Source organism: Canis lupus, chromosome 32, assembly GCF_011100685.1.
Source record: "Canis lupus familiaris isolate Mischka breed German Shepherd chromosome 32, alternate assembly UU_Cfam_GSD_1.0, whole genome shotgun sequence".
In the NCBI taxonomy this organism is placed as follows: Eukaryota; Metazoa; Chordata; class Mammalia; order Carnivora; family Canidae; genus Canis; species Canis lupus.
In genome coordinates this window covers 15,750,433-15,764,498 of record NC_049253.1, presented here as the reverse complement: position 1 = coordinate 15,764,498, position 14,066 = coordinate 15,750,433, and the positions used below count along the sequence as shown (strand labels likewise).

The following is a 14,066-nucleotide window of genomic DNA, read 5'->3' as shown; positions in this document are numbered from 1 at the left end:
AATTGGCCATCACTACCACTTGGCTCAGATGTGATTCCCACGAATCATTTCTCACAGTCGTCTATTCTCACTGTCTCTACTTCCTCACCTTCAGTCACTTCTTGACCCACTGCACTCTGACATCCATTCTGGTCTGGTCCAGCAGTCATTTCCTTATTACCAACCTAAGGGATCTTTCTCACTCCTTTTCTAACTTGAGTTCCTTGCAGGATTTAACACTCTTTAAAACATTCTTGCTTCTCATACTATCTTCCTCTGGCTTCTGTGACTCCCCACTCAATTGGTTTTGCCTCTACTTCTTTGGTCATTTCTTCTTCAATCCTCTATAGGAAATTTTTTCTCCCTTCCTGCTTCATTATTATGATTCCCTGGAGTTTTGTTCTAGAGCTCCTCTCTATGCAGTTCTTGAAGTAGTTCATCGCCTCCCATGACTACAATTAACTTATTCTGTTGACTTCTATATCATCTAATCTTTAATCCAGATCTAATACCTAAGCTTCAGACCTATATAATGAAATGCCCATTGAATATTATTCCTTATTATTAGGTATCTCTTAATCACTCCATACAAAACACATCTAACATAGAAATAATTTCCACTCCATCCTGTCCCTCAAACCTGCTCTTCTGTCTGAGTAATTGAGTTCAAAGAACAGAAATGCGGCCTTTTAAGTGACCCAAACAGCAACTTAAGAACCAATGTTAACTCATTCTTCTCTCTACATATCTACATCAACAAGTCTGATGGTATTAACTCCTAAATCTCTCTCAAATCTATTTCCTCAGCAATTCTACAGACTGAGCAATCATCATCTTGTGCCTGGATCATCACCACAGTCTTCTCTTCTTCTTCTTCTTCTTTTTTTTTTTTTTTAAGATTTTATTTGTTTATTCATGTGAGACACAGAGAGAAAGGCAGAGACACAGGCAGAGGGAGAAGCAGGCTCCATGCAGGGAGCCTGACTCGGGACTCCGTTCCAGGTCTCCAGGATCACGCCCTGGACTGAGGAAGTGGATGAACTCAGTGAGAATTTCAACAAAGAGATACATTAGAAGAAGAAGAAAGAAGAAAGAAGAAGAAAGAAGAAAGAAAAAGAAGAAGAAGAAGGAAGAAGAAGAGGGAGGAAGAAAAGAAGAAGAAGATACAAAGAAGAAAGCCAAAGACCTACACGCCGACTCCCGCCTCCCCTCATCCTCTACGCCGCCCATCAGCCACGACTCCCTCCCGCCAAAATACCCGACCAGCCGCCTCCAGCCCTCCTCCGCCGCCTCCCCTCCTCTCCCCCCTCCGCCTATCTCCCCTACGCCGCCTCCCTCCCCGCCCTCCTCCCTCACGCTCCTCCTCACTCCTCCCCTCCCTCCTCCGCCGCCTCCAACCGCCAACCGAATAAAAGAAGAAGACGAAAGAAAGATCAAACAAAATTGAAGAATACAATAACTGAAAATAAAAATAAACTAAAGGGAATAAACAGCAGATGAGAACATACCCGGCGCTAAACTGCTGAGCCACCCGGGCTGCCCACCACCACAGTCCTCTAGTGGCCTCCCATTCTTGTCATTCTTCCAATCTGACCTGCACAATCCTTGTAAACAAATATGATCACGCTCTTTCCTTAAAATCCTTCATAGAATTCCCACTGCCCTCAAGGCAGTCAGTCCAGTTCCTTCACATGGCTTACTAGACCCTACACAATCTTGCCCTTAGCCTACCTTTAAAACACCCCTTGTTCTACTTCAAACTCAAATGCAGCCACATTGAAATGACTTTCACTTCCAAAATCACATAATATTGCTTCAAGTTCCTGGGCCACGACATATTCTTGTCCCTCTACCTCTTTGCCACATTGTTTGGTCAAATTCTACTTGTCCCTTAGAACACAGATACCATTCTATAGGAATCTTCCCAGGATGTTCCCGCTCTGGTGCTTCTACAATACTCTATGTTTCTCTAGAGTGCTTATTACAATTGCTTGTTTAATTATTTAATTTCCAAACCAAATTTTTAGGTTTATTAAGAACTAAGAGGCAAATGGAAATAATGTCTTATTCACTGCTCTATCACCAGAGCCTAACAAAGTGGATGAAACCCAGATGTTCCCTAAGTATTTAGTGAATGAATGAGTCTCAAAAATAACAAACTCTACAGTTGCCACAAAGGGTACACTTCACAGGTACACATTAATATAAAGCATGGGAAAATACATCTTCTTTCTCTCCTGTTGCTGGCCAATTTGAAAAATGGCATCTTTAAATGTAATAAACAGTGTGTGTGTGGGGGGTGGTAACTGGGTGAGAAAAAAGAAAAATAAATAAACAAATGTAATAAACAATAATGCAACCATAGTAGCCTGAATGAAAAGAATTATTTCCCACAAACAAAAAAACATAGAAGTTCTTCTTCCTTTCATGAAAATAACACACAACAATTCAACATGTGAGAGAGCAGACATCTTCCACCAAGAAGGTTAGAATAAGAATAAATGTTTTGGCCCTTTAGACAATTCTAGGATATTCTCCCTACATATGCTGTGGACACACACACACACTCACAATGTCTCAGAAAATATAGAGCATGATTAAACAAAGAAAAAATAGATAATGAGCTTCTAATTTCCATATTTAGCATGGTGTCTGGCTCCAAGAAGAGGTAACACCAAATATAAGGGTTGACACCAGAGTATAACACCAGCCAACTGCAAACACCAAAGGTTGCTGTTGGGGGAAGGAGGAGATCTATGAAAGGGATTAAGATTAGTACTATTTACAATACACTATTATAAGCTAGATCCAGGTTATTTCATCTTTACTGCCCCATTTTACATGTAAGGAAATGAAACTTGAAGGATTAAATAAGTAGCCTATAGCTAATAAATTCCAAAGTGCTATTCTTTCTAATCCTTAGTGCTGTATCTCAAACCAGGCAGGATTTAGTCATTTCTTTAGACTAAAGATATATTTTCCTTTCAATATCCTCTAGCTAAGATTACCACAAGGTTTATTCACAGATTTAGAGACAAAAATAGATGGTTATACTTTCAGGAGGAAACATTTTTATTGTATTTTTTTTAATAATAGTCCCTGACAGATGGAGGAGGGGGCAGAGATTTTTCTAGTTACTTTGAGAGCAGTATTTTGGAGTACAGGGACTACTTTTCCCCATTGTCCTCTCTAGATCACTCCAGTTTTGATCTTGACTCAATTTTAGAATTTTTAAAGTGACATGAAAAGGCAGCTTTATGTATAATGACCTACATAAGGTATTTTAATTCTAAAAGCAGAACTCAAGTACACTGTTTGGAAAAGGGATCCTGAGTCTCACCTATCATTTACCTTTCAGAATCAAAGAGGTTTGAAGATACAAAGCACACTGAGAGAAGGAGAACCGATGAAACTACATGCTGCATGTCAGAACCTTAGTCCTCTTCTGCCACTAGATTCCCTGAATGGTAACAACCAGTCTTATATTCTCCAGGCAGGAAAGTGGAGAATGTCCTCACTGGCAAAGCTAAACACACACACACACACACACACACACACACACACACACACACACACACGATCTATAGCTACTGATATGTGGGCATCACCACATGATAAAGCTGGGTTTCCATTTGAATAACAAATATTGAAGCTCTTATAGGACTTCTTATCTGTATTTTTGTGAGTTAATCTTCAGAATGGACACCAAGGATCACCAGGCACTCAAGGAAGATCTCTAGTGGGAATAACAAGAGACCAAAAGACAGAATAAAAAGATGAGATGGAATACAGAGGGGAAAATCTAAAAATATTGCTCAGTCTAGGAGGGCCAATATCTGATTAACAGTTGTATCAAAAAATTAAAACAAAGATGAATAAAAACTATAAAAGATATAAGAAAATTTCCAGATTGAGTTTCTAAATTGGAAGAGCCCATAAGGATAACTAGCACAAGAACAAGTACAACAAAAATCCACTCATTTTCAAATGTTTAAATTTAGATTATTAGAGATAAATAAATCCTAAAAGCTTCCAGAAGCCAACATAGTCCTATACAAGAAAACGAAAATTAGAATGTAATTATATTTCAAAACAAAAATACTGAAAGCTAATGAAACAATGTCTTCAAGATTCTGAAGGAAAATTATTTCCAACCTAGACTCCCATACACAGCCAAACTATCAAGTGACTGTGAGGATAGACTTTATGTATTTGCATGTTTCCAAGTTCTCAAAAATGTTATCTCCTACACACCTGTTCTCAGGAATCTTTTTTTTATTATTTTTTTATTTATTTTATTTTATTTTATTTTTTTAATTTTTTATTGGTGTTCAATTTACTAACATACAGAATAACCCCCAGTGCCCGTCACCCATTCACTCCCACCCCCCGCCCTCCTCCCCCTCCACCACCCCTAGTTCGTTTCCCAGAGTCAGCAGTCTCTACGTTCTGTCTCCCTTTCTGATATTTCCCACACATTTCTTCTCCCTTCCCTTATATTCCCTTTCACTATTATTTATATTCCCCAAATGAATGAGAACATATAATGTTTGTCCTTCTCCGACTGACTTACTTCACTCAGCTGTTCTCAGGAATCTATTGGAAAAAGTGTATCAGCAAAAGTGGAAAGTCAGCAAAAGTGGAAAGTCAAATTTAAAAAAAGATAAACAATAAGTCCAAAGAAACAGGGTTCCATGTTTAATCCAGAAGAAAAGATGAAGGGAATACCTAGAATTCCTAGAAGACAAATGAAGAAAATTCCAAGAATAATAAAAGGAAGTTCCAAGACAACAGTTAAGTAGAAGATCTAGAGAGTAACCAAGTTAAGATCAGGGAGATGCTCTTCCTTGGTTACTCTAGAAATGGCTCTAGAAGAGAGAGTTTTGAGAGATAACAAAAATTAAAAGAATAATAATAGTAATAAACAATGGATAGAGCATCTAGGAGTGTGACTAAATTTAAGGATATTTCAAGTATGTAAGAGAGTTTGTACCTGATTTAGGGGAAGATAAAAGAAAAACAAAGCAACTGGTAACATGAGACAATTATTAACTCTGAGGAAAACAGAAAGTTGCAAAAGAAAGAAAATATGATTTTAATATACCATGTGCTTCAGCTTTGAATAGTGTATTTGTAATATAATAATGTAAACACTGAATACTAAAGTAACAAAAATGGCCATTGGATGACATGGGGAGGGCAGAGGGAGGCAAAATGTGTACACTGGGGGCCAAGCAGGGGTCATGAGAGAGAATCATGTGAAAGAATTATGTCTTCATCCCCTAGGTTTGAAGTCAGTAGATATTACATCAAACTGAAAAATTAGAAAACACCAGTAGAAGCATGTTATTTGGGAAAATGAAAATAAACAGAAGAAATAAACAAAAGTTAAAAATGATTGATTCTGAGGAATAGAAAATAGGAATAAGAAGGGATGGGCAAGGTACCCTGTTACCTTCTGATAATATCTGAGCTTTAAAATTATACATATGTATTACTTTGATACAATGTACAATTTACAAACACAGGAGAATATTTATAAATAAAATAACATGTAAAGTCTGATCCATTTATAAATATAGATACACAGAGAAGCTTTGGAATGCATGTAACTGTCACTAATGGCTCTCTGAGTGAGTGAGATCACAGGAGCTCTTCTGGTTTCTTTTCTTACAAAGATCTATATGGCTGTTCTAACAAGAAACATACTTTTTTCCTCACAAAATATTTTAAAGCATTTGCTTACCTTAGTTGATTTTTCAATACTTAAGCCTCTAACCAGTTTAAAAAGAATTGTCATGTTGTATCCAGTCTGGTGTCCATGTCCACGAGGCCACCAAGTTTCTACAGTAACATTCTTTCAAGAAACAATGTAAGTAATTGTAAGTAATCTGTGGCAAATTTTCATCAAAATAATATAGTGATTATGAGTATTATATCAATGTTTCATAGAGTCAAACACAGAAATTCTAGGTTCTATATTATGCCAAATTATACCATTCCATAGATAATATTTAAAAATCAACATGCTAGGTGTTTAGCATGGATTAATACACCAAAAGGAAAAGAAAAGAATAGAATAACATAGGTTTTCAGAGAAACAATTATTTCCAACACTGAAGCTTACATTTACTCTGTATTATTAACACTAAGAATTGGACTTTGAGGTTGACTCTTCTTTCAAGCCCAGAACTAGAAATTGTTTGGAGTTCTCACTTTATCTGAATAGTCACTGAATGTTGCTTTACTTCATCCTGTTCAGTTCACAACAATCAATCAGAGGAATAAAAAAAGGAAAGGGAAAAGGGAAAATCCAGCTCACTTCAACCCATGAAAGATCATGAGTTTAGATTTAGAATTCTGCATGTAAAATAAGCACCAATATTTAAAATAATTAATACGTACCAAAAGTAATCACTGTATTTAAATTTAATGCTTAAAATGTATTTTGGATTTAGGATACTGCAAACAGTACAGAAAAATTAAGATACAAAACAGCTGACTTCTTGAGATAAAAGTATGCCAAATCACATATTCTCCATTTTCTTAATCTTAAAATTTGGGAATATCATTCCTTAGTTCATAACACACAAAATATATGAGAGGTTAAAAGTGAAGGAGAAAATAGAAAGGTATATTTTTATTTCATACTCAGTCCCCTCTTTCTAGCCATTTCTTTTGAATAGTACTGCTTTTCATCTGGTGATTCTGAGGAAGTGCCATCATTCACCTTATTAATTTTCACAAATAGCTCAACAATCCTTTCCCCAGGTTGAAGTTCAATGCTGTATGTCTGCTGTGTTTGCAGTTTAGGTATGGATACGATCACTTGACCAGAAATTGGCTTTGGGCTGACAACATCAAAAGAAGACTCTATTTCAAGACTCCACACCTGGGTATGGTTATCTAAGGCATAGAGAAAAAAAAAAAGAAACATATATACACACACATACATATATATGTATATATATACACACATATATATATGAAATATGCCCCACATTATTGCTACACTTCTTAGGATTCATTGAAGAAAAGACTAAAAAGCAGCTTCTAAACTAATAAGCACTCCACAGATGCAGTCATGACAAAAAGTCCAGTGGAAATTCTCATTTAATCTTGGGAGCTTGATCATTCATTTTGTTTTTTTGTGTTTTATTACATCATTCATTTTGAAGAAGAATAACCAAAAGTATGTGTCTTATATACTTCTACTCTAAAAATGTGACAATCATTAAGTCATAAAAACTTTATAAATAGGACATGAGTAGAATGTCACAAATGAAAATATAATAGATTTTCTAAGATTGATACATGCTTATTCCTTTTCATAAGACAAAGTAAAAATACAGAGTTTTTATTTTATTTTTTTATTTTAAAGGTTTTATTTATTTATTCATGAGAGACACGGAGAGAGAGGCAGAGACATAGGCAGAGGTAGAAGCAGGCTTCACGCAGGGAGCCTGATGTGGGACTCGATCCCAGGACCCTGGGATCATGTCCTGAGCCAAAGGCAGATGCTCAACCGCTGAGCCGCTCAGACATCCCCAAATTCAGTTTTAAAGCCATATAATAAGGTATAAACTTAGATGTAGTAGAATTAGGTATGAATAAAACAAATATATAGTTGACCCTTGAACAACATTGGTTTGAACTGCACGGGTCCACTTATATGAGGATTTTTTTTAAGATTTTTTTTTTAAAGATTTTATTTATTTATTCATGAGAGACACAGGAAAGACAGAGACATAGGCAGAGGGAGAAGCAGGCTCTCGGCAGGCAACCCAATATTCAACCACTGAGCCACCCAGGTGCCCCAAGATTTTATTTATTTATTCATGAGAGACACAGAGAGAGGCAGTGACATAGGCAGAAAGAAGAGAAGCAGGCTCCATGCAGGGAACCCAATGCAAAACTCGATCTCAGGACCCCAGGATCATGGCAGACGTTCAACCACTGAACCAACCAGGTGCCCCATGAGGACTTTTTTTCAAAAAACATATTGGAAAAATTTTTTGAAGATTTGTGACAATTTGAAAAAACTCACAGTTGAACTACATAGCTTAGAAATACGGAAAAAAAAAAGTTAGGTATTATTTTAAGAGTACAGTATATAATGCATATACAAAATATCTGTTAATCACCTCTATCTGTTATTTGTAAGGCTTCTGGTCAACAGCAGGCTAGGAGTAGTAAAGTTTTGGGAGAGTCAATGGGGTACCTGGCTGGCTCAGTCAGTAGAGCTCACAATTCTTGATCTTAGAGTTGTGAGTTCACGCTCCACATTGGGTGTAGAGATAACTTACAAAAAAAAAAAAAGTTATATGTGAACTTTCAACTGCACGGGGATTAGCACCCCTAATCCCCAGGTTGTTCAACAGTCAACTGTTATTTTAAATGTATTTAACCAAGAAATATTTAGTGAGAACATTCTATGTGCTATGTACTTTGCTAAGTGATAGCAATTACATGGTGATCAGGATAAACATGGTCCCTAACCTCATTAGTTAAGAATCTAATGGAATATAGACAAATATAAAAGTGAGAAAATACCAGGGTGGGAGAAATATAAGGTTGTTCTGAGAAAATATACACAGGAAGGAAGGTCACTTCACTTACATAGGGTGAGGGAAGGCCTTTATGAAAAATCAGTATCTAGTTGGGCCCAGGAGGATGCTTTAGCTAAATTCAGAGGCAGATGAGAAGTATTCTAGGCACAATGAAAAGAAAGGGTGAAGAGCCATGACTGAGGAGAACAATGCCATTAACGAAAACTTGAGGGCAGCCTGGGTGGTTCAGTAGTTGAGCGTCTGCCTTTGGCTGAGGTCGTGATCCCCAGGTCCTGAGATTGAGTCCTGCATCGGGCTTCCAGCATGGAGCCTGCTTCTCCCTCTGCCTGTGTCTCTGCCTCTCTCTCTCTCTCTCTCTCTCTCTCTGTCTCTCATGAATAAATAAATAAAATCTTTAAAAAAAAATTGAACAATAATGAAACTGGTCAGAGAGGGAGATCCGTGTTACTGAGGAAGTAAGCAGGGTTCAGCTCATGTGAGGAGTCTGGCAACTCTATCCTAGACCAATGAGGAGCCGCTAGAGATTTTTCACCAAAAAGGATAACACAATCAGATCTGTATTTTTAAAAAAAATTACAAAGGGCCCATCACAATGATACAGCAGGATAAAAACAAAAGAAGCAGAGACATGAAATTTCTGTCTGTGCAAAAGGGATAGAAGGTGCCACTTGGAAAATCTTGCAACAGAGAGGAAGAAAAGAAAAAGGGAGTCAAGCTGAAGAGGAAGGTCACAGGGAGAAAAGAAAGATGAGACAGCTGCCAAGGAATAACACTTTGGGAGTGGAGTTTGTGAATGGGGTAGAATGTTTCAAGGGAGTTCTGAAGTAGCGTTTTACATTATATGCAATATAACCCCTTCCTCCATCATCCATTAAACTTATATTGTTTAATGTCTCCAGAATTGAATCTGTTTTGGTTTTGGTTGTAAAGTAAGACATGTCAAAGCAGGCTTTGGGCAAGAGTAGAGTGGAAAAACAGATCCACATTTTTTAGGCTTCACGGGAGAAACCAGGGAGGAAGTATCCAAAAAGGCTGGGTAGGCAAGATGTCAGAACCACCAACAAGAGTTCTCATTCCTTACAGCCACAGAAAGGAGAACGGTTGACTGGTGCAGATGCACTTAGCTTTGTATGATCTATGGCAAGAAACTAAGGAATTTCATGCTTAGAGGCTTCTATTTTTCTCTGTGAAGAAGGGACAGAAGGAGGTTATCAGCTGGGAAATATCTTAGAGACCCTTCTCCTACAAATAAGGAGGGGACTAAAAAACATGGCTCTGCTGCAAATGAAGGAAAAGTGTATATACTGATCAGTGAGCAAAGATTTTATAACTGTCACTCCTCACAAATGTAGGACCACATCTGCATCTCACATCAATCAAAAGTACAGGGACACCTGGGTGGCTCAGCGGTTGAGCATCTGCCTTTGGCTCAGGATATGATCCCAGGTCCAGGACCAAGTCCCTCATCTGGCTCCCTGTGAGGAGCCTGCTTCTCCCTCTGCTTATGTCTCTGCCTCTCTGTGTGTGTCTCTCATGAATAAATAAATAAAATCTTTAAAAAAAAATCAAATGCATAGATAGATTGGTTGTACATGGAAGTTAAAACTAATCCTAGACGTAAGAACTGTTTTTATTTATAAAATGATCCATTCTCTCTTTTTAAGGTCTTACTTATTTAGGAGCACCTGTGTGGCTCAGTCAGTTAAGAGGCTGCCTGCAGCTCAGGTCATGATCTCCAGTTCTGGGACTGAGCCTGGCATCTGGCTCCCTGCTCAGTGGGGAGTCTGCTTCTCCCTCTGCTGCTACCCCCACTTGTGCTCTCTCACCCATACTCTCTCTCTGAGAGGGAGAGAGAGAGAGAGAGCACACAAGTAGGGGCGCAGGGAGGGGAAGAGAGAGAAGCAGACTCTTCACTGAGCAGGTAACCAGACATGGGGCCCTATCTCAGGACCCTGGGATCGTGACCTGAGCTGAAGGCAGATGGCTTAACCAACTGAGCCACCCAGGTGCCCCTTAGATGATCCATTTTTAGGAACACTAGTCAATGAACCCTGAATTAATCTGTTCTGATCCAGCCAATTCTGGAGTTTACCCACACATAGAGTCCAGTTTTCCTAAGATATAGTAACATATATCAAGACAACCACACTTGATTGTTAAAAATACTTTTCTCCTATCAAGTATATAGTAAGTCTCTCAAGTTTCCTTTTACAGCATTTTTATTGTTTTTAAACAGAAACACACACTACAATCTGATCCAAAGGTATTTATTTTCTAAAATATCCCTAAAAACACACACTACAATCTGATCCAAAGGTATTTATTTTCTAAAATATCCCTAAATCTTTGATAGCTACGTGACCTTTAGCTCCCTATCACAGTCCCCTTGCTTCCCTTACTATCTCTTATTTCAAGAAATAATAATAGGGGCAGCCCTGGTGGCCCAGCAGTTTAGCGCTGCCTTCAGCCCAGGGCCTGATCCTGGGGACCCGGAATCGAGTCCCACATCAGGCTCCCTGCATGGAGCCTGCTTCTCCCTTTGCCTGTGTCTCTGCCTCTCCCTCTCTCTCTCTCTCTCTCTCTGTGTGTGTCTGTCATGAATAAATAAATAAAATCTCAAAAAAAAAAAAAAAGAAATAATAATAGATAACACCAAGAACTTCCTGTGAGCTGGGCACTGTTTTATGCTCTCAACATTCATTAACTTATTCAAGAATCACAACATTTAAAAAATAATAATAATAAATAAATAAATAAAAAATAAGAATCACAACATTTCTATAAGGTAAATTCTATTATTATCACCATTGTATAGATGAGAAAACTGAAGCACAGAGGAGGTAGGTAACTTACCCAAGGTCACACTGTTAGTAAGTTGCAGAGCTTGGACAAGAACCAAGACAGTCTGAAACTAGAGACTAAATCCTTAACTTCTAAATTACACCAATTGTATCCAAATAATTTCTGCCAAAACCATGTCTTATTGGTGCTCAGAATCTTTACATTAGGGAGAGGGTTTAATTACATAGGGGAGCATTTGTTTTAATGATAACAAGTGAAGATAGACATCAAATATATCTTTTGGCTGAGTCTTTAATCACAGCAGCACAGATTCATAAAACTTTTGAACTGTATGTTGACAGATTGCCTAGTCTACTTTCTGGTAAGTGTTTAATTCCCTCTAGACCATAGGCTGACAAACAATTGGTCTTTGGGCCAAATCTGACCTACCTCCTGTTTTTATAAAAAAAACTTTATTGGAACACAGTTGCTATGGACTGAATTGTGTGTCCCCACCCTCACTCTAAAATTCATATGTGGAAGCCCAAACTCCCCAGTATGACTGTGGTAAGGTCATTAGGAAGTATTTAAGTTAAATGAGGTCATAAAGGTGAGACCTTAATCTGATAGGTCTGGGTCTTCTAAAAGGAAGAAATCTACCTCTTTCTTTCCTTCCCTTCCTTCATCTTTCTCTCTCTTTCTTTCTTTCTGTCTGCCTGTCTGGCTGTTTTTCTTTCTTCCTCCCCATCACCCTAATCATGTGAGGACACAGCAAGAAAGGTAGCTGTCTGCAAGCCAGAAAGAGAGCCCTCTCTACAAACCCATCAGCCAGTACCTTGATCTGAGCCTTCCCAGCTCCCAGACCATAAGAAATCAATGTCTGTTGTTGAAGTCACCCAGAATATGGTATTTTGTTATGGCAGGCCAAGCAGGCTACAGCAACCATGCTCACTTGTGTACAATGTTGTCTTTGGTTGCCTTTGCACTACAATGGCTGAGTCGAACAGTTGCAACAAAGGTGATACAGCCCAAAAGCCTAAAATGTTCACTATCTGACTCTTTACAGAAAAAGTTTACTGCTCTCTATTCTAAAATATTTCCCTCAAAAGGCTATTCTAATCTCTCTAGTATCTGTCATGAAAAGAACCTCTGCTTCACAAAATAGCCTTCCCTTTTTGCTAGCCTTGACTAATGCCTATTGTAAAGTCATTTCCTCACATTGATTTGAAATCCCCTTTTCTTTAATTTTCACCTAGAGATTTTAGTTCTGCTCTCGAGGTACCTCCTACCAACTAATAACCACCAAGTTCAAGCTAACCCCTTGGATGTTTCCTATCACCTCTCTTCAGTGAAAAATCAGCTGCTTGTAAGAGCCTCTGGCAGGAAGACAAATAATGCAGTTCTCAAAGGTTACTGGCAGTTTCTAACATTTCTGACAGGGAAAATTCTAAAGAAATCAGCAGTCCTCTGAGGCTCACCCAGTTAACTTCCTTTTGTGCTACTAACTGAAAAAACTAAGACTGCAGAATTCAAACACTCAGTATGAACACATGCAAGTCTATCACATCATCAGTAGAGACACTATGCCAACATATTTGTCCCTCTCCTCTTCTTCCAAATGGAATACAACCCTTTGTTTCAGAAGCCATAGAGAATTAAGCAATTTAGTTTCCTAAAGCACATGTAGAGTCTTAAATCATCAATAATCTTCCTGGTATTACCTGGTAATACTTTTTGCTTGTTACTTTTTAAACATATAATCCTATTTTTTTATTAAGGAGAGCTCCCTCTTATAAATTAAGATCCATATAGGGGCACCTGGGTGGCTCAGCGTTGAGCTTCTGCCTTCGGCTCAGGGTATGTTCCCAGGGTTCCAGTATTGGGTCCTAAATTGGGCTCCCCACAGGGAGCCTGTTTCTTCCTCTGCCTATGTCTTTGCCTCTTTCTCTGTGTCTCTCATGAATAAATAAAATCTTAAAACAACAACCAAAAAAAAAAAAAAAAAAACCAACAACAACAACAAAAAAACATTTCTAGAATACAGCTTCCTGTCATACCTCTCCTAGGATTGATAAATTAGCTTTTCCTAAGGAATACCCATCACTCCTACAGCAAATAGCCAAAGCAATCTCAAGAAAGAACAAAGCTGGAAGTATCACGATTCCAGATTTCAAGGATATACTACAAAACAATATGACACTGGCACAAAAATACACACATAGATCAATGGAACAGAATCAGGACTCCAGAAATAAATCCATGATTATAGGTCAATTGATTTATGACAAAGGAGGCAAGAATATGCAATGGGAAAAGACAGTCTTGTCAATAAATGGTGCCAGGAAAATTGGACAGTTACATGCAAAAGAATGAAACTGGACCACTTTCTTACACTATACTCAAAAATTAACTCAAAAAGGACTAAAGACCTAAATGTGAGACATGAAACTATAAAATTCCTAGAAGAAAACATAGAGAGTAATGTCTCCAACATCATGCCAAGCAACATTTTTCTAGATATGTCTCCTAACGTAAGGGAAACAAAAGCAAAAATAAACAAGCAGGACTATAGCAAACTAAAAAGCTTCTGCACAGCAAAGAAAACCATCAACAAAATAAAAAGGTAACCTACTGAATGCAGAAAGATATTCATAAATGATATACCCTATAAGGTGTTAATATCCAAAATATAAAGAACATATACAACTCAACACCAAAAAAACAAATAATCCAATT

The 14,066-nt window shown here is 37.9% G+C and overlaps 1 protein-coding gene across 1 annotated transcript in view; it reads right to left on the bottom strand.

Annotated features, from left to right (window-relative positions):
- Nucleotides 1–14,066, bottom strand: part of MANBA (mannosidase beta) — a 115,257-nt gene that overhangs the window by 66,323 nt on the left and 34,868 nt on the right. Inside the window, exons 6-7 of the mRNA XM_038582020.1 lie at nt 6,710–6,885; nt 5,726–5,836 (exon numbers count right to left, since the gene is read on the bottom strand). Coding sequence (XP_038437948.1) covers nt 5,726–5,836; nt 6,710–6,885 — 287 coding nt within the window. The remainder of the gene's footprint in view (nt 1–5,725; nt 5,837–6,709; nt 6,886–14,066) is intronic.